Genomic DNA, 24148 nt, shown 5'->3' with positions numbered 1-24148 from the left:
AAAGATAAATCATATTTCGTTTTTTTTTTCTTTTAACTATAGAATAAACTAGGCTGAAATTTTACAGATTAATTACTAATGTGGTGTCACTCATCCATAAAAATTACAAGCCGAAACTCGCTGGGGGTAGAATCACTAAGCTTATCCTAGCACGGCCTTTGTAGAGGGATAATGGGTATCTCAATATTTTTTTTGACGTATGTATCATGTGTATGTTGATGACTGTTTGTTCGAATATAATACAACTCGCCTGTTAAATAAAACTTGAAATTTTAACAAACACCTCTGTTATCTATCTCCTAGAGATTATGATCGTGTCCGAAATCAATAAGGTCATTGGCTATTAGGTAAAGGCTACTACGAGCCGTTGCGTCAAAACGTAGAATATGTTTTTACGCCTCATTGTCACGTGTCAAGGTTGTTAACAATTTTTCTCGCTTCTCTTCAGTAACGTAGAAAACGGGTACCAACATAGCAATAACATCTGGCAAATATATTCAACATTAAATAGCTCTGTATAAACATTAAAGAGAAGAAATTGACAGACGCGTTAGTACTCCGCAAACGCGATTGACAGGTTTACGTATCAACACCTTTTAATCGTGATTAGCCGGCCCCAATAATAAAGCAACTAGTTTATCGGTCAAAAAAGTAAAGAAGTGTTTTATTGCTTCCTTAATCAAAGAAGATGTAACACAAATTTGTTAGACATTGGTCAGTTGTTGATCCGTAAACGATATGTTTCACTCCGATGTTTACAAACATGATCGATCTCATAAAAAAACAGAGCAACAGCTCAAATAGACAGGTACTCGTACAATAGAAAATCAGAATAGCGGTTAATTGCGTAATCATTTGAAAGCCAGTCCCTTACTATTGCAAGTTTACTAATTAGTTACTATACGCTGATGAAAAAAAGTAACAGATTACTTCTCATACAAAGTTGCATAAAAAGCAACTCGTTATTTTGGTAGTTTATTTGCCGTGCCGTGCCCGGTTTTAGAATAGGATAGCATTATCTTTTCCAGCGGGTTACATGGGTCCTGATTGTGAGGGTGTGCAGCAGTGCTCACTATTAACAACTAAGAACTTCGGACTCCAGTACTGCGGTGTATTTAAAGGCAAGAGTAAATCACTAGGTACATTATTTTCTCACGAAAGTCGTTATGAAGGTAAGCTACAAATCCTCAGTCGATGACCACGACCTCTCAGTCAATATTGCAGCGACTTAGAAGATGGCTTAATTTATGCCATCGATTACATGCACTTCATAATTATAGACACATTAATCCATAACACAAAGAATCTAATGCAAAGGTGTGCTGCATTGTCTGTCAAGGGACGAGCCTGTTATGCGGAAGCTGCGACGTGAGACGTGACGTCCTGGCCGCAGGCGGAATCGTTAACGCTCTCATTTATCAATGCAAACGAAAGTGAAAACTACTTTGTAACAACATAATTCATTGTGAACGCGGCTTTATTATTTGTAACAATAAGATACATTTCCATTGTATATTATAAATACCTACTTGAGTTAGCTTGAATTCGTTGTATCGTATTCTGTTTGATTCCAGAGGGACTAAGTTTTGATTTTTGAATAGAATTTATATACTTATTACCAAAGGTAACACTGAACTGCATATAACAAATGTGACATAATAGTATTGTCTGGTAACTGAAGTAAAAGCATCGTGCGTTACGGATGTGCCGTAATTGACCTCGCAGTGCCGTTAGCGATCTGACGATCCAGACCGATAACATCCTAAAACGGTCTAAAAGTATGGTTTGGAGTCAGTTTAGTTTGTTTAAAGAAAGAGAGAAATAATCTGTGCAGCACATTCTATGTAAATGCTCAAATTTTGAGATAAAATATTTTATTCCATAGTACACTGTTAATATTATTATATATTCACCGTAAACACGAATTAATGTTTATTAACGGTTTTTAAAGAAAATAAAAGTCTATAACGAATAATTATTCGAGTAGACACATTAACTTATATATTAAGAAGAGTTCTATAAGACCACATTTTTAATTTTCATTCAATTTTTATGGAACAATCGAGAAAAACTAACAAAAATGCAACGTTGCCAGCTCAGCAGGTATAAACCCTCTTAATGCCGTACCGTGCTTTAGACAAGTACCTAGCTAGCTAGTTAGTAATATTAACAAAATCGGGGATGTGCTTGCGACAGTCAATTAGGTATTTTCCCTTTTATTCAACTTCATTTTGTTCGTACCCAAAATTATATTTTGTCTCCAAACCTTTTGAAATATGCGTCCCGATCAGGGATACCACTTTACACCACTTTCCATTAAAATGAGTCACTTTACCCACTCACATTGACCCCATTGTTACCTGGAGGAAAACAAATACTAAGAAACCGGTAAAACGTTATTTAAATGAAATACCGCATCAGTATAAGGATTTATGTAACTTTCTATATTTCCACGTAACGTAATTCCAAAACTCTACTTAAGCTATAGGCGGGGTCGCGCCTTATTGTTAGTAGCGCTAGTTACAGCTCATCACCAGAACTCCCAGGAACCCCACTCAGGAACTCCCAGGTAGGAGATATTATCTCAGTATAACTAATTATAACCAATACTAGGATAGGAACACTTATAAATTGAAACTAATTTGCATTTTTTTATGATACTGTTAGAGCTTGTCTAATCTGAAATGAGGCGCCCTACCACCGCATTTACGCACATGAGCATATTAAAAATACGAGCGGCATATATACAAACATTAATGTCATTGTTATTGATCATTTAGTTCCCCGTTCGACTCAGGCGGTTATTGTCAGATTTGCTGTCTAACTACTTAGGTAGTCATAACTCATAATCAACTGCTTTAGTTGAGGGACGCGTCATTTTAGCTTGGCTCTATCACACCTACAAGTATTGACTCCAATACCTATTTCATTATTTTCCGCTTGGTGAAAGAAGACCATATTAATTTTGTTGGAAATTGGTAATAGAAATTTGCTTCTTATTTGACTATTATAACGGATAAATCCATACTAATATTATAAATGCGAAAGTGTGTGTATTTCTATGTATGTTTGTCCGTCTTTCACGTCGAAACGGAGCGACAGATTGACGTCATGTTTGACATAGAGATAGTTTATAGGTCAGAGAGTGACAGAGACTATTTTTATTCCGAAAAAATGCACAGTTCCCGAGGGAACAGCGCGCGATAACTGAAGTCTACGCGGGCTAAGCCGCAGCAAAAGCTAGTAATTCTATATTTTAGATAAGCATACGATGATAATGAGGCCTCAGACCTTTTACATAACTAATACACAACTAACATACATAACTAACTTGTAACTCTATGCGATGTCAGACAATCTACGAAACCGCGGAGATCGCTTTAGGCTTTAGATTTGCCCTAAACTCACGTGCTACACGGGCTGTTTATGTTCAAGAACAATAATTTACTTTGATATTACATAACCATAATCATATGGGCTAGTCTAACCAGCTCGTCTATTTTGTTCAGGAACGCCTCAGCTCTTCGCGTCCAAACCTACAAAGTTGTCAGTTGACGTTAACACGCCTTTAAATCATGTCCCTTGCTTTTTATCCATTACAAAAATGTTACGCGTGAAATTTCTTATTTGTGCGGTATCGTTTTGTAAATACTTTTTACTCTACATGCTGTCTTAACACTAACGAAAAGTAGATTACAAAACACTGACGCTGCACTTACCACGTGTCACCTTTGCCGCAATATGTAAAAAAAAATACTTTTCAAATAATATTGCTTGGCTGCGACATCCATAAATATTAAACAGCATTAGAAATAATTGCCACGACCACCACAAAAACAGTCGAGTGCCCGAGTGCCTTCCAAGAATACGCAAGGATAGGTTCTGATCGTCGGATAGCTCAAAAACCGTGTACAACAGGGTACCTACACAGTCGTAGCAAGTCGGCAGTAAATAGCGGCGACACAACGCGGCGCCAGTTGGCATTCCAGTCTTGCGCGCGAGCAACTTTCATGAATAGTTAACTGACTAGTTTTAGTTTAAGCTAGGACCACGCTCGTCACGCTGTTAGGTAAACACTGGGTTCGATCAACTAGCTATTCGCAGACTCCCGTCTACAATGTTGCAGATTGCTGCACGGAGGATTAGGAGAGCATGGGTGTGGGCATTCTTTCTTTGAGGAATTTGAAAGAAAGACTTTACCGCATAAAAATTTACCGCAGTTCCATAAAATAAGCTTAAGTTGAGGTGATGAATGCTATGTAAACCCACCTAAATGGTAGGCAGGATGTTCATTGCCAATTTGTGTAGCTAGGTAGGTAGGTAGGTAGGTTAGGTACTTAAAGGAGTTTAGATTGTAGGTACCTCGTCTATTATTGGATATTAATCACTACAGGGATCGCTGTGCTTTCAACATCATCACACATGATAAGTTTTTATTACTTAATCTTTAAGTAACGAAAAAAGGAAACTTTCGTTTTAGTCATCGATTCATAATTTCATATCGGCAATTTCGCATCAAGTATTCGTAGAATTTTATTTTACTATTAAATTTGATTAGACACACGCAGTCATCAACGATAGCGTCATCCTTGTGAGTGATCGAATTTAAAAATGACCTAATACAATTTTAACAATTCTTCGATAGTTATATTATACGAATGTATTATAGGCATTTTGAGGGTACGAGTACATAGCAAGTGAAGTAATGAGTAGGTTAAGTATCAAATAGATGTGCATTAGTTCTAATTCCCAACTCGTTATTGGCTCAATGATATCATATACAAGTGCACTTATCGCGAGTACAACGTCCACAGCCAATCAAATAAAAAATCGATTGGTTAAGCTGGTGCAATAAAAACTCTTGTAATGATGTTTTCTGGCATCTTTCCTTTAAACTATAATCATTTTAAGCCATTGAAACCTGTATCTAAAACCAAAATTGTTGGCACTATACAAAAGAAGAACAACGAAGAACGAAACAAGGAAAATTGATACAATAAATAAAATCATTTGAAATTAATGTTCCGATAATCTCAATTCCATTTAAAAAGGAATCATCGAGTGATATAAAAGTCAACTCCAATTTTATAGCGCACTATAATATCTTTAGCTAGGTGACGTTACGCAATATTCCTAACCGCGTTTAAAAAATCCGCATAAAAATAATGTAATAAACGACACGATTTGTGAGTTTCAAATTGAGGAAACTATATAAATTGAATATCATTCAATTATAATAAATGAACAACCTGTAACACAACGTGAAATTGAATACAAGATTTGTAGCAAATAATTTTTAAGTGAGAATCGTTTAATATTAAGTACTTATAAGCATCTTATTTTATACATGTAAGTACCTGTAATTGTCGAGTAAGACTAGTAAGACACACAAAGTGCATGAATGCTTAGTGTGTTGGCGACTGTACGAAACCGCAAGCAATTAGTAAACGATAATTAGGAAAATAACTAAACACGGGTCAAATAGAACATCATCCAACTGACCGATAAACACTCTTGCACAATTCATACAATAGTTGTATTTGACCTGAGATATTATACGCAATATCGTAGGCGATTGCAATTAAAATGTTAGTTAACACGGTTAAATAGTAGTAATGGTCTTGTTTGAGGGCACCTGTGGATGTACTAACATTAAAGTCAAACTCAATCGAGTTAGATACCTATTTCAAATATTGAGGAGGTTAAGTACAATTCGATTACAATTTTATAACCTTGCTTTATCAATGTTCTTATCTAAAGTAATAAACAATATGAAGTTTCAGGCTTCCAAGTACCTATTTAAATGGGTTGTACGGATCACAATCATAATCTGTTATTAAATACTTAGCAGGTGTTAGAATTCCACGGTATTTAGGTAAAAAGTTTAGAATTTCAGTGATATTGATAACTACATTTCTATTACGAACCACTATCTAATATTTATATTTTAATTAAGTAAGTATATTATTATACATACAGTGTTTTTTGATCACGTGTATATCAGTTAACCTCTTGGTCTCTTAAGCATAACAATGATTTACCTAATTGTTTTTTTTGCGATAATATTTATTAATTCTAGATATTTGCCACACAAGTTGTTTCGGATAAACGTGTCCATATTTTTTTTTTAAATCATAGGTTTATCAATAAAAACCGAATTTAACCTAATTGCAAAAAGTCGCGGAAGAACCAAACCTACTCGTTCATATGACAAATGTCCTAAAGAAATACCTACCTACTGTATTAACACAAAGACAAAGACAATGGTTGAATATATATTCAACACGTGAGTTTATAAATACAAGTTGTCTCAAAATTAACCAGGAATTCCTATTTCATCAAGTTGTTGGGTTACTTTAATTGAACATCCCTGTGAATGTTTTAAGATACCTTGTACAGTAAGCTGTAATTTTCGATATGTCTAATGCTTGTTTGATTGAAAAAGCAATCATCATCATCAATTCATCATCATGTAGAACATCCACTGTTGGACACGGGACTCCCCCTGGACCTCCAGTTGCTTCTGTTGGGTGCGACCTACATCCACCTTGACCCCCGGCTTTCTCAGATCATCCATCCATCTCGTTGGTGGACGTCCTAAGCTGCGCTTAAAAAAAGCTGTATTAAAATCTTTAAACCTTAACTCGACATTTGTACACTACTAAACTGAGCTTAACACTAACTCGACTGTATCATGATTTGCTTTTTGCCCATAATATAAAGAACACTTGGATGGAACATCAAACAGGAGTCCCATAGATGCAGGTTGTGCAGTATTGGTTATAGTGACGTTGTTTAGAAGAGGTCTATGTATATTAAATGATATTGTAACGGATAACTCGTCTTAAACCGAGTTTAGCTCGACATGTTTCGGGCTATTTCGTAGCCCTTCTTCTCATGCCTATGTATATGTCCAACTATGGACGTATTTCAGCTGACGATCATGATGATGAATGAAACTTATCAAATTTCTTTTGCCACTTTCAGAAAGTGACATGCGTCCTAGTTGTCCATATAATAAAACATTACTGAGATAATGCTTAGCGTAATTACAACCGTACGTGACTAAATTGTTGCGAACATTCAGCAATAGTCTGACCATAAACTTTAATAGCTACGAGTACTTCTCACTTCTCTTTCGTTTTATTGGCTACGATGAGATATAAGGTGAAAACAAGAATGAGAATTTTACAAGTGGTTCGTGTATCAAGCAGGTATATTTGATACCTGTCATTTTTCCTGAATCACATATGCAAATAAACAATCTTAAAGAAAATTATAAATGGGACTGTGCCTGATACTTACTTGTTACAGAACATTAACATTACTGTACCTAAATGCAACACGCGAACTTTTCTGCGAACAACTTTCCGCCCAGGCGGGACCAGGACAAAACTTGGAATATCCCTTCCACTACATCGTATCCAAAAATCTTTTAACGATCTAGACCTGGAATATCAATTCAAGTTGGAAATCTTTCAGGACTCTATATGTTCAATTAAGCGAAAAATGCTGAACCCATCGCACGCCTCTCAAAATTAGTTACCTTTTTTTTTATTAATTTAATTAGTATAATTACATTAGATATTATAGTTTTACTTGTTAGTGTATTTCCCCGAACATGATCAATGCTGTTGCATGCCTGTTGTTGGTGCATGAGCGGGGGCTATAACTTATAATTTAACTACTAAGTTTTTATTTTACCCAGCGACGGTGGTGTACATCGAAAACGATTGCTAATTAAATATTTAGGCAATTAATTGGCAAACGTATTACCAACAACCGGACAAGCGCGTGTTAAACTCGCGTGGAGGGGTTCCGTACTATGCTAGACATTACGAAAAATTCTCTGTTACTTAACAACATAAGACTTTCTCTATGGTTTTCTGTGATTTTAGGTCTAGAACTATTTTCTGTATTATTTTTCAAAGTTTTAGGCCCAGCAATTTAGAATATAACGGGGAATGGTTGAATTTCGCTTATTTTCTTAAATAACGTCAAAGCTTCAAAACTTTCATGTGCAAAATTTATTAATTTACGTTACACATCCTTTTTTTGGTCACCAACTTACATAAGTGTATAAATTTTTATTTCAATCGATTTAGTGGTTTCGAAGCAAATTGGCTGTGACAGACGGACAAACAGACAGACACGTAAGTGATCCTACATCCGTTTTTCCGTTGGGCACGGAACCCTACAATTTCAAATATAATTTGTTTAGTATGTCCATCGATATCATTTGAATATTTTTCATACCCCGAGCTTTCGAACAACCGCTGCACAATACATACAGCTACCAAACCTAATAAATTACTGATCATAAAATAATGTGAAGACCATCGAAATGCACTATACACTGATATGATAATGCGTATGCATACTAGACAGTTGTGGTCACATCTGAAATATTTGGAGTCTCTGCATTCGCGCAAGAGCATGTTCAAATATTTTTGAGCACCTGTACAGCACCGATGTGTAAGACTGTATTATCCACATTGGCAGCTGTCTGGCATCGCAACATTGTGGAACGACATATTTAATGCCATTTTATCTAAGTCGACCCGAGAAAATGCGTAAACAGTTTACGAAGCGCATAACAAACAAGGTAGTCTCGGTCTGTTCCTATACGTATTTGCTTTTATCGATACAAATTTGCACACAATGTTTAGAAACAAAGAGGCTCGATGTTTTGCTTTCACGGCTCATAGCATAGCTGGGAAATGATTGTACTGTTATTGGCAGCGCGAATAATTTGCTTTTTTTATTTTTGTTATGTATGAAGGTAACCGCTACTTAACCTTTTAGGTACTTATGTAGTAGATAGATATAATACAAAGTCAAAATTTGATATTTCGAAATCGCAATTTCGTCTAAAGTTGTTGGCTGACAGACTGCTCCCATGCATTTCTTACTATAAGTAGATAAGTTTATTTTAAAATTCATTTTTAATACAAGCTCTTTTGCTGACTCTTATTTTCAGTTGCATTATCATCTTTTATCTAGGTACATATTCGTACTAAATTTGAAATCAATTTGGACATTGGTTTTTAGAAATTGAACTAGCAATATTTGAATAATTACCACTTTCGCATTTACTTACATACATACGAATATTGCATGTATTTCATATAAATGTTTACGTTTTTCTTAAAAGGAGAAAATCAAAAATGACCACAAACGTAATGTAATTATGAATGACTAAGTTAAAGTGACCGGAAATATTCAACAATCTCATCAGTTTATAAGGCACGAGCTGCCTCCATAGCTACTGTAGGAACATAACGTAATATAGAGGAATTCAAATTAATCTCCTTATTATATCTACCTGTCTGATATTATATATTATACTTCCCTTTACCTTACACAAAATGAAACCAGCACTATCCGCCTCAGTCCGGAATTAATGAAAATGACCAGCAAATTGTAATTAAGGTCCAAACGTAAAGGTTCGGCCCGTTCTCATAATACCTACTACCATAGTAGAGAAGTACGATCTAATGATTATCGCTAATTCACTATATTTTACGTAAGTCATTCGGATTTTATACGTCTATTGACAAATTACAACGTCGAATTCCACCTTCAAGCAAGCGCTCAAAGACTAAACAACTCGTACCTAGTTTCTACGAAAATTAATTTACTTTGAAAGCTTTAACTTTAAAGAATGATAAGAATTTATGTACGTACATACTTCAAATACTTTTGGTTTTACGCATTAATCGTACGGATCCCTAACCTTAGTCTTTGTTCCTGAAACAATCAAGTCTATAGCAGCTTGAGTGTCGAATGGATATAGTCGGATTCTCGGGAGTCGGTCGCCCGAGACGTCCAGTGTTTACCGCCCATACAAGCCAATATTGACGTTGGCTTTGTCTACTAAATGACAGTTAATCTCTTTGTAGGTACGGGATATTCTTTGTACCTTTCATCATTGGTTCCGTTTGTTTGAAATATGTGCTGTAAATGCTGTGCTTCAATTTATGATTTTATATAGGTAATTTTGACTTATTAACATGTGACATCGAATTAATAAGCCGCGCGCGGTAGCCTAATGGTTTGACTTAATTAAGGCCTTCCGATCAGAGGATCGTGTGTTCAAATCCGGGCTCATACCACTGAATTTTTCCACGAAATAAGTTTTAAAATTTACTTACAGCTTTACGGTAAAGAAAACATTGTGACTATTGTGAGGACACACCCGCGAAGCAATTCAATGGTGTACTATATGTGAAGTTAACAATCCGCACCAGGCCCACGTGGCTCTCAAGCTGACGGTCTGTGGCCAGTAGTGGGACAATACAATACAAGGACTCTTTATTGAGCATCAAGAAATAGTAACCACTACAGAAAATACAGATATACCTATAGAGATTTTGACTTATACAGGACGGAGGTGGAACCACAAATCAGAGTTAATTCAATTTTGGTACACCTACGTTAAGATTCGCGTCACGCATAATTTTATCAAGCCACTTTCCATAATCATAATCTTCACGTTTATCCCACAACTTTGGCGATATATCAATTTCTCAATAGAATATGCATCATAAACAAATCTTAAAGTAAAAGCTCGTAAAGGGCTCGATACTGGGCCCAGCCGGTCTACTTTCGTGGTTTGTGTGCCAGCTGCGCCGGAGCAGGCCCCACAATGTTGCACCGCTGGTTACATCACATGGACGCAGCCGCAGCTAGAAAGCGTCCCAGACAAATCATGTCTCTAGGACGCATCAAAGGGAACTGCAGCCGCCGGAATCAACAAAGCGCACGAGTTCAAAGAACGCTTAGACGGTGATGGATGAAATATAAATTGATTTGATTAGCTTGTTGTAGGAAACAAATGCGCTGTAAATGGGGCACGTTGCACTGAGTGATGTATGAACTGGAATCGAAAGTAGTGCGCCAGGATTTTTTAGCTGGAGAGCCGGCCTGTACTCTCTGTGACGGACGGGAGAAAGTTTACGTATAAACCAATTATAAACATTTTAAATATTAATGCACTTTATATCGCAGATAAATTAACTTTGACATATGTACTTACAATTATAATTTTAGCAGTTTTAGATGTATGGTACTTACTTAAGCAAGTTCATAGTAACAAGTGATATCAGTATTTTATAGTCTTGTAACGCTGATCTGAGTGCCACCCAAGTACAGTCAAGGAAACTGAATTGCTAATCAGAGTGGGACATTTTCATAATCAATTTCGCTATGATATCTTTGGCAGATAAATGAAATGTCAATATGACACTATTGGCCTGCATTGGATCGATTCAAGGGCAGCCAGTTTGTACTTTGCGCCGCAGCAGCTTCTAGCGCTGCCTACCCTGCTGCTTATTCCAAGCACGCCACCAGTATCACAAAGGTTCCACCCTGGCGTACCAGACGTACTCCACACCAATTTCGAATGATATTTTCTCAGATATTATGTATGTAAAAAATCGGTACCCTGTGTTACTAATTAGCCGGTCCAAACATTTCCGTCTGAAACTTATATATTTATCCATGAAAAGCTTCAGCCGTACATCATTTTAATTAAGATTTATTTCCTGTCGGCAGGGCTGCGCCGGCGTCACCACGGGCGCCAGTTATAATGTGAGCGGCGCACAGCGACGCGCGTCTTTCCCCAAGGTAAGCCTCCTTCACTTGTCCGTTTTCTCGACAGGTTCCTAGGGCCTTTGCATATGCTATTGCATAGTGGTTAATTGGACTTGGGTTACCTACTAGTCAAATGAAGAAACACGAGCTCTTAGTTTACCTACTTATACAGTCAGCTACGGATTTGTTAATGTAATAGCTTCTGTGGTACTGAAGTATTTACTTTAAAGAGGATTGCGGCGTCTTTAAATAGGTCGTAGATGCATCGAGTTAAATTTAAAATAAAAGTTATCTCTTCAGGGCTCTTACGGGCTTTAAATGTAGGTAGGTAATTTTCGGGATACATAGAGCCATATTCAACTTATACTTAAACTATCGAGCTTGTTGCCAATATAACAGTTTTAATTTGACCACTTAAATATTAATATACTAACTCAGTCAGTCAGTTAATTTACTGTATGAAATGTATGGTTTATGTATGTGTCAATCAACTTTACTTACGTATCTAATAAATATGTACCTATATTGGTGTATGTTGTCAACAGTTGTCGTGTAGAGTTTGTACAAATATTGCATTGAAATTGCGAATCTTTCACAGTTTCTTATTATATCACAAATCAAAGTTAATAATACCAAAGTAAACATAAACGAGTTCTATAGCAACGCATTCAGGTAACCTTTAAAGGTCTTGTGATGCGTGGGTACGCATTGTAGACACGGCGAGTGCATCGCAGCCCGTGGCCGTGGGACCGAACGTAAATCTTGATACGAGCAGACGATTGTTATTCACCGAGGAAAGCTGTCGCCACGCGCTTCCGCCAAAGCAGACTTCCCTTCCAAAAATACGAAGATGATATTCCGAACGCATCCGTCGCGGTACGATGGCGACTTCGCATTCGCACACTCATTAATAACGACCATCCGTCCGTTCCGAAACGCTTTTTTAACATTTAGACCGTAAAATGAACGCCCTTAGAAGTGCCGTAGACTCAGTAATTTCTTGCTCGATGCTTGTAATATCTTACGGAATCAAATTGAATGTGTTCGGTAGTAAGCAATTAGCTCCAACTGTGTTTACTCTAAAAGTACCTTCAACGTAAAAAGCCCGCGCAAGAGTATTAAAAGCTATGATGAACGAGGGACTTTAAAATTAAAAGAGAGTTGAATGGGCCGTTTTATAAATAAACGTCAGTCGCCGGCCGTCTGTCTTCGCGCCGAAGCGTGTCGGAGGTCGCGGCGCACACGCGCCCGCACGCACAACGCCGATTAACGATTAGCTCCATTTGCTTTAAATTGTTTTTGGACATTGACGGGCCACATCTGCTGGAAACACAAACGAGAAGTCATTACTGCGTATTACGCCGCACTCGCCCGATAATTTACTAAAGCTTATGCTTGTCGATTACTATCTATAATCGTTCAAATCGGACAGTTGAAATTTATGACCATGAGACTGCACTTTTGATTAGACGCCTTCAACTCTACAAAGGTCGAGATTACGTACAGTTTTAGAGTCCGTATCAGATACGATCTCGAGTACCAAAAGTGAAGACATAGTAACGATAGTAAATAGTCGCGCCACATGTTCACTTGACGACTCAGTCAGTAGGTCGTCGGCAGCTCTCGGCAGCCGGCCGACACACTTGCCTACGAGAGTGACAAAACGTCTCGAGGCGGCTGCAAAAACCAAATTGCAATCACTATTAACACTTAAGAGGCCAAAGCGTAACTTTCAAACACGCCCGCGTTCCTTTATACTGCCATGAGAACACGCATTGTTGCCTACCTGCGATATTGTGAAGCATTCAATTAAATTACACACGCAGTCAGATCCAACTCAGTCCTAGATAAATATGCTAACAAAATACTGTAGTACGAGTAGTACCTTAGTCTACAGTAGTGCCATCGACAAAAATTAGATTAGAGGGTACTTATCTACCTAAATATTCTATGTCTATCGATATACCTACCGATTCACGCGTTTGGTACCACAACTACAAAGAATATTAACGATATCTTCGCTGTTTTTTCGAACCTTTGTAGAGCACAATTCAGCTCGATCGAAAGCTTTCAAGGCGACAAGGATAAGTTTTTGACCTCAGGGCGTAGTGATTGACTTAATTCGTTATACCTTTACTTAGACATGATGAGATGATGAGAACGGAGACAGCGTAGCAATAAAGTACAACACAAAGATAAAATTAATCATTATTTGGAAAAAATAGATACCTACTTAATTTCTTGTTAGTGGGTGAGATAGTATTCCAAAAACCGTTCCGTTCGCAAGTTTCACAAATCTTAGAAATTAGCATGCATGGTAGGTAACTTACCTACCGATACGAATACAATTATACCGAACTATAATATGACGGAAACAGTCATCATCATCATCTCGGCCTAATATGTCCCCGGGCACAAGCCTCCTCTCAGAATGAGAGGGCTTGAGCCGTAGTTCCTACTTGGGCCTAGTCGGATTGGGAACTTCACACACATATATACACACACACACACGTTTTCCTTCACCGTAAAGGTCATAGTAAATTTCAAATGTAAATTCCCACATAAATTCCAAAACCTCAGCGATGCGAGCCGGGCTCGAACCCACTAACCCTCTGCTTCAGAAGCCATATGTAGTTCGAACCACTAGGTTATACCACGACTACATAGAACTGACGGAAACAGTAAATAGTACAAAAAAATGTAGAAACCGAATTCTCATTAGTATATATTAGTCGAGAAGCTGTAACAATTACCGGTGGCAAATTATCACCGACGGTGTTATATAGTGTAACGGTAGACGAGAGAAATGTACCCGACTCAACTTATATAACTAAAGGAAGGCACTTCAACTTTGGGTGAACTGAACACTTAAACACTTAAATTCCGGTTTTACAAGGTTCAAGTTCATTTGAACAAAAAATTAACTAAGCGGCCTTCGGGACTCAGACACGTTTCTGAATTTTACGATTAGGTACCTATCTATAAAAATTATAAAACCTCAATTGGCAATAACCCGTAAAATTTGTTAACAGCCCGATAAGAACCAAAACCGTGCGAGGTGCGGGTAAGAACCACCATGTGCTGAACGAGGCTAGGAAAATGACGTAGGTAGAGGTCTAATGCTCATGCTAATTCGCACATATCTGTTGGATGCACAATCTAAGGCCATATTATGATAGCGGACAGAAGTCGGATCCGACCGACCTCCTGCGATCCCTCCCATGAATACTAAACCGTTTCTGGGAAATCAATAATGACGTGCAATCCGGAACCGATGATCCACGTGTCAATAATCCATATCCTGAGCAGGTGACAAGTTATGTTACCTAATATGCAAATTTGGCCGACATCGTGTCCAACCAGTTAGCGGGCAGCACTTTCACGAAGCCATCGCTGACCATTACCATACAATGGACATTAATGGCTAACAACGTAGCCTAGCCTGGAATACGGACCTGTCACTGCACTGCCAACTGTGAAGAAATTATCAAGTCATTACAGTCATGTGTAACACGTGAAACGAACCGTGAAATTTGTGGATGCATTCACTATTTTACCTATGCTAGATATTATGATTATCTTTGTGGCAACATCATGTAGAATAAACTAGCAGGTGCACCATAACAAGGATTTCCGTAAATCTAAATATAACGCTAATTAAAAAGGGTCTCGCGCCCATAAATCTTATCCTTAATAAATTCGTTTGTACTGTCGTGTCCACCTGTCAGTCCTTGGGCAGGGGGTGGGGGGTTGCTGGTGTAACGAGCGTGACTGTAGAAAGTTAAGAATGCACGATCCCCTAACTGTCCGACTCACTAAATGTTGTTGATTCACGCACTCGTATTAATTAAAGGAACATGCCCAAACAATAGCTACGTAACTCATAGAATACGACGGTTTTTAATGACCGGTGTGGTAGGATATGTCAGTCAACCGTGCCCTTATCTCTAGCGCTTTAAAGCTTTAAGTAGTCCATACCCGCACCGTGTAAGTATTCTCAGAAACACTCGACTCAAGTTCTTGTGACTGGAAAGCTATTTGTGTGCAACCCTGCGCGGGCGCACCTCAGATCTGCGCGCGCTTCTCGCTCACGCATACATGTCAAGGTAGGGTTCAACATTCGAGGATTCGGTGCGCGGCAAACACATCCGAGTGGAATACCCGACGTCTGTTCAGTGTAAACACAATAGGTAAACTCATTAGGTCAGACGTCGTCTGCGATTACAATTCGAAATTTTAAAATAAAAGCTTGTAATAAACGGTCTAATATTCATTACTTTGATGCAAACTGAGAACGGTCTGGAAGAATAACCGTTGTAGTCACGGTGCGTGACCGTGTTGAAAACGTAGCTAGTAAATGCAAATGTTCGATGGCATGATATTTCTCGCCAAGGTGTTATAACATGGGCTGAGCTTGGACCAAGGACTCATTGAATCGGGGTCAACTCCCGCGCTTCCGCGTGCGCGCCTGATGCGAGATCATTGCCAGATGCCGCCGATAGAGACGGGGTCAACAGCCATCGCCCCTGTTTTGCGCGCCGAATTAATTAGCCGACCGTACACAAACACCATGAGGTGCTTGCATCTCGTAGCTGCAGAGGTCAAGGGGACTCGTTGTTTTCCATTATCGTCGAGTGACACGTGTAGTCAACTAGTCACATTAGCATGTTACAGTTAGCTCTACGGCTGTTATCCAATCGTGACATAATAGCAACATGAATATGCATTGTTTATTATTTACTAACGGTTACTTGGTTTTACAGACGTGCTAAGTAATTAAACATTCCTAATAAAGAAACCACCTCATGGACTTGACTTGAAACAAAAACTTAGAAACAGTGACAAATTGCGCTAGTGACTTAGGCACAGACTACAGATCTATCGAAGTCTGAGGACTTCGAAATGTACGGCTCAGATTAGCTCAATGTGCGAGTTTATAAAATATGAAATACTTAGATATAAAAGACATTATATTCTAAGCTATTGTAATCCGAAAGTGCTTCTCTGACGAAACGCTCACCGATACAAAGGAATCGGATGTTTATAAACATAGTCCACGGATACGAACGAATTCAAACAATTTGCTGCTGTTTGTCATCATGCCCCGTAAATGGAATCACAAGTAATAAATCCAAATAATAAGACTGGAAAAAAACAAGGCGCTTGTTTTAAATTTGCATAGCTTAATTTACACACATTTAATGTTTGTGATTTCTGGTTTGTTCATACGCCTAATCCAATATTTATTTCGGGCGGTTCGAGAAATTAACGAGAGCGTACGCATGAAGAATCGTAAAAGTTTTTGCAAATAGAAACATGCGGCTCCGTCAACCAGCTACGACGTCATTATGTTGATCTTCCACATGTAACTTGTAATTTCAGCTTTCACTTTCTCATTACCCATACCTACTTATGTTACATTTCGTAAAGGTAGCAATCCACCTGCTAGACGCCGGGGATTAATATTCCGTCCTAATCTTAAATTTATGGCTACTTGCTGGAAAAACATAAATCTCGAGTTAGCGTTAAGCTCAGTTTAGTAGTGTCAAAATGTATGGAACTGTCAAGCTTAAGCCAGGTTTAACTACTTAATCAAGTTTTAATTTTTCCTGCAAAACGGCCTTAATGTTTTACTTGTCGTTTATTTATCGAGTGCGTATAGAACGAGTTAGTTGCAGTTCTTGAACCGTCGTGATCCGATCGGCCGTGATGGATGAAATGCCAGCATAATTTGACATCCATCACCATTGAACATCTTAATAATGGGATCGAAATACTTATAAGAGCATAATTTAAAGTGCTTTAAAAGTGAAGGCGATGCTTAGGGTATTAACTTTCACTTTAACAAACTATAAAGGGCTTCAAGGTCGAAAATATGTGGTATCTGGAACACGTTTACCTACCAATGCTTTTTTTCTTAATTGCGCAAAAAGGTCCGGTTTCGCTAAATCTGTAGTCAGTGCAGATACGTCGCACCGGACTTATATTTAATTCATATTTTATGAAGTGTACCATATATGTTACAAAGTTTACCTACATCCAGCAACTTGGATTTGCAAAAAAGGTTGGCAAATTCAATACGAACATTCTGCTATGTAAAGGTCGATTCCACTCAAAATGTTATGTCCTGTCTGAGTAGGTAACTGCGAGTTTTATAGAAAGCAATAAAATAAATATGAAATCACCGGAGCCACTCCTATAATTTTTAGTCGCTTAAAATTACGCATAAAGACCTAACGTATAGAAATCGAAAGTGACTTAATGACAGAATCGGCTGGCTGCCGTCAATGGAAGTAGGTCCAGTGAATACGCAATTCATTCGTGCTCGAGCTATTGGACTAATGGCTAAGGCCGAGCCTTGGTCCAGTTGACATCACACTGGTTCTGGATCCGTGCACAATCTATCTCTCATCTCCTTGAATTATTCAATACAAGCTTCTATCGCAACCTCCCGTTAGTTTCTTTTAATTACTTTTCAAGTGGTTCATGTTTTGTATAATGCCGAACATAATTAAGATAACGATCAGTAGTAGAAGTCTAATGTACACATGATTAAGTCGAAGGCTAATATCTTCGTGCCCGTTATGTAATATCAACTCCACAAAATAGTAAGTGCTTTTGCCTAATGGTCAACCGGTTACCACAACCACAAAACTGATAGAATTTGACGTTTCGAAAAAATATCTAATTAAAATTAAATACGTCGCAGAATGATATTGAAATTTAAAAACTCCTATGACGTCCGATAAACGTTAACACGTACTTACATGCACCTATATCAACACAGCGTCGCCTCTGAATAATTTGAAATTTGCATTTCATTTACAGGTGTTTGCCATGTGGTACGTGTGGTGCGCATTATTGTTGGTGTCCCGAGCGCTGGGGGCAGCAGAGGTGGCAGAAGTGGCTGAGGTCACAACAACAGAAGAAGCGAAGGTGACGACCGAAGCCCCAGCGCCGGTTGCCACCACGCGAGCGCCGCCGCGTACTTTAGACCGCCAAGCCGCCGAGCTAGCCTGGCGCACCTGGTTGCAGAGTCCAGAGAGCGGCAACCAAAACGCCCCGCCAAGAAGAATCACCACCAAATCACTCTTTATCACTCCTCTCGTATGCCCTAAAGGACAACGTATGGATCGTAACGGATGTATACAGGTAAATCTCATTTCCTTTGTAATGATCGAACTCAAATATCCAATTCTTGAATAGATAGCATATGGAACATTAGAGCATAGAAACAACATAGTATAATAACAGCTTTTATCAAATTTCAGGTAGTGACAGTAAACAAAGATGAGCACGAGCGCATTTTGCTCGAGCAATTGAACGCGCTGTTCCCCTCGCCTCCGAGCGGAGACGTGTACTTGTACGACTACGGCGACGAAGACCCGGGCCCACTGCAGCTGTCCATACCCATCGGCCTGGACCCGCAAGCCGCCCCCCTTCAAGCCCAAGAGCCAGCCGCAGAGGTACATTAAACTAATAATTTATTTTATCCATCTATAATTACGATCTATTGCATGTTCATTTTAAAGTAAAATGTTTAAACAAAAACTGTGATGTCTTATTCCAAACCTTCATTTCATTCCAGGCTCAAGAACAGCTACAGAGCTATATTAAAATTGACAAGAAACACGAAGACAAAACTAACAATGACGCCAGCATAGAAGCTGAACTAGAACTCTTAAAACTACAAAACAGGAAACCGAGCAATGCTACCAGCTCACCAGATGGTCCTGGCATATTAAATCACAACGTTTTAAACAACTTCCTGCCATTCGCAGATAAGCCAAAACGGGACAGTCCAGTGGTCAATGAAACTGAAACCCAAACTGCGACCACTACCACGACGGACCAAGGACAGAAGGAACAATTTTATGGACATGTTAATGTGGATCCTGTTCTTTATGGTAACTCGCAATATGACAGTTTACACAAAGATACGGAGGTAACAACTGAACAAACAAGTGATTCGCCATCGGCACAAGTTGATGTTACATCTGTTAAAAATACCGCGAGCGAAAAAAATGAAAGTAGCGTCAATGCTTATCCTGATAAGAATGAAACAAGCACAGGGGTTCCTACCGTAAAACCTACTGACGTTAACTCTAATTTAAACCAACATTTGACAAAAGAAGTAGAAAAAACCAAACTTAACCCTGAGACCGAGTATTCTGACATTGGAGAAGCAATAAAACTCATCAGCCGTTACGCTGAAGTCAGTACTGACGACAACTTTACCAAAGACCAAAAGAAATACGCTTTAAAAGACGACAGCGTCTTGGGCACGCGTACCAAGCTCCAACACCGACGCAATAAACCGCAAGAACCAGTCCAACCGCCAGCGCCTTTACTTGTCTCACCAGAAGAACACAAAGAGATATTTCCGCCGACCAGTTTTATCCCTAAAAACGAAGGCTATTACAGATATCCATGGTCCAGTCAGCATCCAGTAACCCCACCTCCAGACTATCCATTCCGTCATTTACAGGATTACTGGCCAGATCGCAGTAAAATTGGAGGTGTGTACGGCAACATGGGTCACGAGAATCCAAGGCGACACCACCATACGTATCCGCACAGTTACTTCCGACCCCACGGCTACCCCGACGCTCACGCTGGCTTGTACCTGAAATTGCAGGACACGTACGCCGGCCAAGCCAAAGAATATCCATACAGGGCGGTTCCGCAACACGCTAACGTGCGCTCTCACAACCAGGACCTCTACACCCTACTCGGTCTGCGGCATTGGTTCAGCAGCGAAATAACATCAAAAAGATAGCTTGTTTCCTCTCTCAACTTTAGACAATTCGATGTTACCCGACGACTTATAATGGAAGCTATGGAAGAAATGAGAGTAATGTTACATTCAAAATTACTACTAATCACTCCAAACATAGGTGGAAAGTAGGAATCTTAGCAAATGTACTTACGACAATCCTAGTATCGGTGTTTACTTGAGTTAAACATTTCTGTCAATAGCTTTCAATATATTAGCCTATTTATTTTAAAGCCAAATATTACAGTCATATATAGTTAAGTTTTTTTATTAGCTGTTTAAGTTATTGTAAATATGTACGCCTACTTATATAATTTAAGTGTTTCAACTTCCCGAGTATTATCGTTGTTTAGTTTAAATGTAAATTGTTTATGGATTATCAATCACTAATTTAATTTAATATTTATTCGATTTAATTATTTCGATGTTATTTTCGTTGTGAAATGTGGTAGTAAGATGTCTAGTAGCGTGTTTGGTGTTTAGTAACATTGTTTTAGTTTACTTATGAAATTGTACCGGCGCTGGCTTGCCCGACTTACCTACTTTTTCAAGGATGATTTGCCATAAGTAAGTGTCGTTTAATAGGGTTAGTTAGAGTGACATATTACTAAACACAATGGATAATTAATAGACTTAGCTCGAAAGTTGTTCAGACAATAATGGAGAGTGATTTTCGAAGCCTTTAACCCACCTGCAACTGACAAAATATCCAATCTCCTTGAAAGGGTCTTAGGTTTTACTTGTTAATATAATTGGTTCGCCGGACCTATAGCAAACTTGCCTCATAATTATAGCAATTTAATGAGATTGAAGGACACCTTGTTCCTGTACATTTTAAGTTTTTTAATGTATATTATGTATATTTTTCGAACTATGTCAGGCAATGTGTCTATTCGTTTGCAAATGTATTAGTTTTTTTTTTAAAGTTTAACGTATTGTATAATTACTCGTACTTTATCTACCGAACTATTACAAATACATATAACGATCCCACCAAAGCTTAGATTAAGTGTTTAGAGTATCCAATAATAACGCATTGGTGCATTTTATCTCGTTAATACATATTATACTAATCCTATTCGATGAATCTTGATAGAAAATGGGACGTATTTTTCTAAATTAAAGTAGGTATTTAACTATTTAAATATCATCTTTCAAAGTAAGTAATCTATTTTTGGATAATAGACCGTTAAGAGTTTCGCTGCTTTATTTTATGTTTTCGGCAGCTAGGATCATGTTCAGTGATTAATTATTTCAATAACCGCCACTTCACGTTGTAACGAAATAGTAAGTTAATTAGGCTAATAGAGACTGCGATCTATAGCCACAAAAACCAGTCAACTAAAAGAGCATTAAATTAATAGTATAGATTGTTGCACCAAGCAGAAAGGTCTTTATTACTGCACCGAGTGCCGATTTGGAGCCCGAGCGTCAGCGAGGGCTTTAAAAAGCACGAGGGCAATATAATTTTCTTAATGCTAGGTGCATAATCTGCTTTTCTTTCAACTATTACAGGCATAGTAAACGAAAAAAAACTTATGCTAAACAATTCATTAATGGGTGAAGACCAAAAAGCTGCACACCGTTAAAGCTGCTACAAATGTATGATTAATTTTCGTGTCACAATGGAAAAAGTTAATGGAAATTATAACTATTTTTTTAACGCAATCTGTCAATTTCATAAGACCGTCAGGTTGACCAACCTAACACTAGATTTTTTTACACTATGCAGGCTAATTTAATAGCAAAAATACTTGTGTTACCTCTGTGGTCGTACAATTGAAAAAAAAACTAAAACAATGCAATATAGGATTTTCATACATTTTTTCTGCTCTAGAGCAAAAAAGCCGCTTTGTGCTGGGTATTTAGTGCGGTTATGATGAAATTAAAGCATAGTTGGAAGAAAAGTATTTAGTTTTGCAGGTGGTAGGACCTTGTGCAAGGTCCGCCCGGATTGCTACCACCATCTTGTTTGCTAATCCTGCCGTGAAGCAGCAGTGCTTGCACTGTTGTGTTTCAGCGCGGAGAGTAAGACAGCCGGTGAAATTACTGGCACTTGAGGTATCCCATCTTAGGCCTCTTAGGTTGGCAACGCATCTGCAATACCCCTGGTGTTTATGGGGTTGTGATCTCTTACCATCAGGAGACCCACTTGCTCGTTTGCCATCCAATCGAATAAAAAAAAAAGTTTTGAAGTTTCGAATTCCAATCCACACGCGTACCAGAAGTAACTGTAGCTTTTCTTTGAACCATGAGATCTCAAAACGCTGCATAGGTTTTTACCATCGTACATAGAAAACTTGGTTGCCCAATGAATGTAAATCACTGTCCATAGTCCTTTCTTGTAAATTATTTCAAACTTTTACAATTTACACTCATATTTTATATATACAAGGGGACTTAATGCGTTTAATATATATTTTAGTAACCTCAACTTTTCATTCCTACTATTTCCAGAATCGTAATCATGATACAGAAGAATGTATTTATCTAGAGATATTAAATCCCTTGTACCTTTACAAAATAAGTTCATCCTCGATGTTCCACAATAAAACCATTTAATTTTCTTACATTTCGGTCGTATCTATCCTTTTTGATGATTATGTATGCGTCACCATTCACCAAGGATACATAACATACCTACTCTTGGCGACGTTTACACCCATTATGAAAACGGTATTTGACTATTTTGTATATGTTTTATAAATTAAAACTACACAATGCCTGTTATCAAATAGAAAAACAATTTTAAGCTACCTTTACAAATAAAAAAGTTATAAAGGTTTGAAATTCAAGATTAGACAGAGAAAGACATACTGGCATGTGACGTCACACGCCAGTACCGCCTTACTTGCTGCATAGAGAAAAGCGTTTGAGAAAGAGACAGGTATATAGATTTTTTTAAAAATCACTATAAATCCAATTTTCAACCGATTTAAATTTTCTCTTCGCTAAACACTATCTGTTTATCTATATTTTTATAATAATATTAAGATGTGGCAAAATCAGGAGTTGTCAAATACCGTATTACCATTGCAAGACTAACTATTCAAAGTACAAAAGCATCGTGATGTAGCCCTTAAACCTTTTAAAATAAAGACAGGAATTATCTCACCTATTTACTGGTCCTCATTTCTAAACTCGTCGTGTCTGAACTGAATCAAAAGTCGATCACGTCAACTGCAATTTGAAATGTAAGTTGCGAAGACTTGGCAGCTCTTCAATTTCTCTTTGCGACTTTTCGCGCTAAAAACAGCTTGCGTAGGTTTAGAGGATGTGCAGCACTGCTCAGCATGCACAAATATATCAACTGTTTACTGTACAAATAGTTTAAGAATATAATAAGTAGTGAACTAATAATATAAAATGTAATTAAAAATGGAACTAACAAAAATCCCGAAAATGATTTTGATATTGGCACAACCAAGCTATGCATGAGTAAAGAACTTTTAAATACTTATTAGTTTGGAAACATCTTTTCAACTTCTGATATCTGAAGCTGTAAGTTGCCTTCTCCAGCGTGGCCTGTGTGGGCGGCAGCAATTGCGTAGGTACGAATTTATTTATATGAGCGTTTATTGTTAGTTCCGTTTTAAACATTCTTTAAAAATATAAACTCTAAAATTTGCATAACTGTACTGCATTTTGATGAATTACAAAATTATTAATCATCTGCCAGTATTTTATTAATAATGTAAATATTGAATGTGTTACATTAAAATTGAATCAAATGGGAAAAAAGTATTTTATTTTGTTGTAAGCAACATCAATAAAAAA

The 24148-nt window shown here is 37.9% G+C and overlaps 1 protein-coding gene across 1 annotated transcript in view; it reads left to right on the top strand.

The window, feature by feature from the left end:
* Positions 1-23270, top strand: part of LOC141429151 (uncharacterized) — a 41368-nt gene extending 18098 nt beyond the window's left edge. Inside the window, exons 2-5 of the mRNA XM_074089389.1 lie at positions 11557-11628; positions 18424-18747; positions 18867-19061; positions 19184-23270. Coding sequence (XP_073945490.1) covers positions 18433-18747; positions 18867-19061; positions 19184-20374 — 1701 coding nt within the window. The 5' untranslated portion in view covers positions 11557-11628; positions 18424-18432 and the 3' untranslated portion in view covers positions 20375-23270. The remainder of the gene's footprint in view (positions 1-11556; positions 11629-18423; positions 18748-18866; positions 19062-19183) is intronic.
* Positions 23271-24148: the final 878 nt, after the last annotated feature.

The sequence above is a fragment of the Choristoneura fumiferana genome, chromosome 6 (assembly GCF_025370935.1).
Source record: "Choristoneura fumiferana chromosome 6, NRCan_CFum_1, whole genome shotgun sequence".
NCBI lineage: Eukaryota > Metazoa > Arthropoda > Insecta > Lepidoptera > Tortricidae > Choristoneura > Choristoneura fumiferana.
This window is presented reverse-complemented; position numbering and strand designations above follow the sequence as displayed.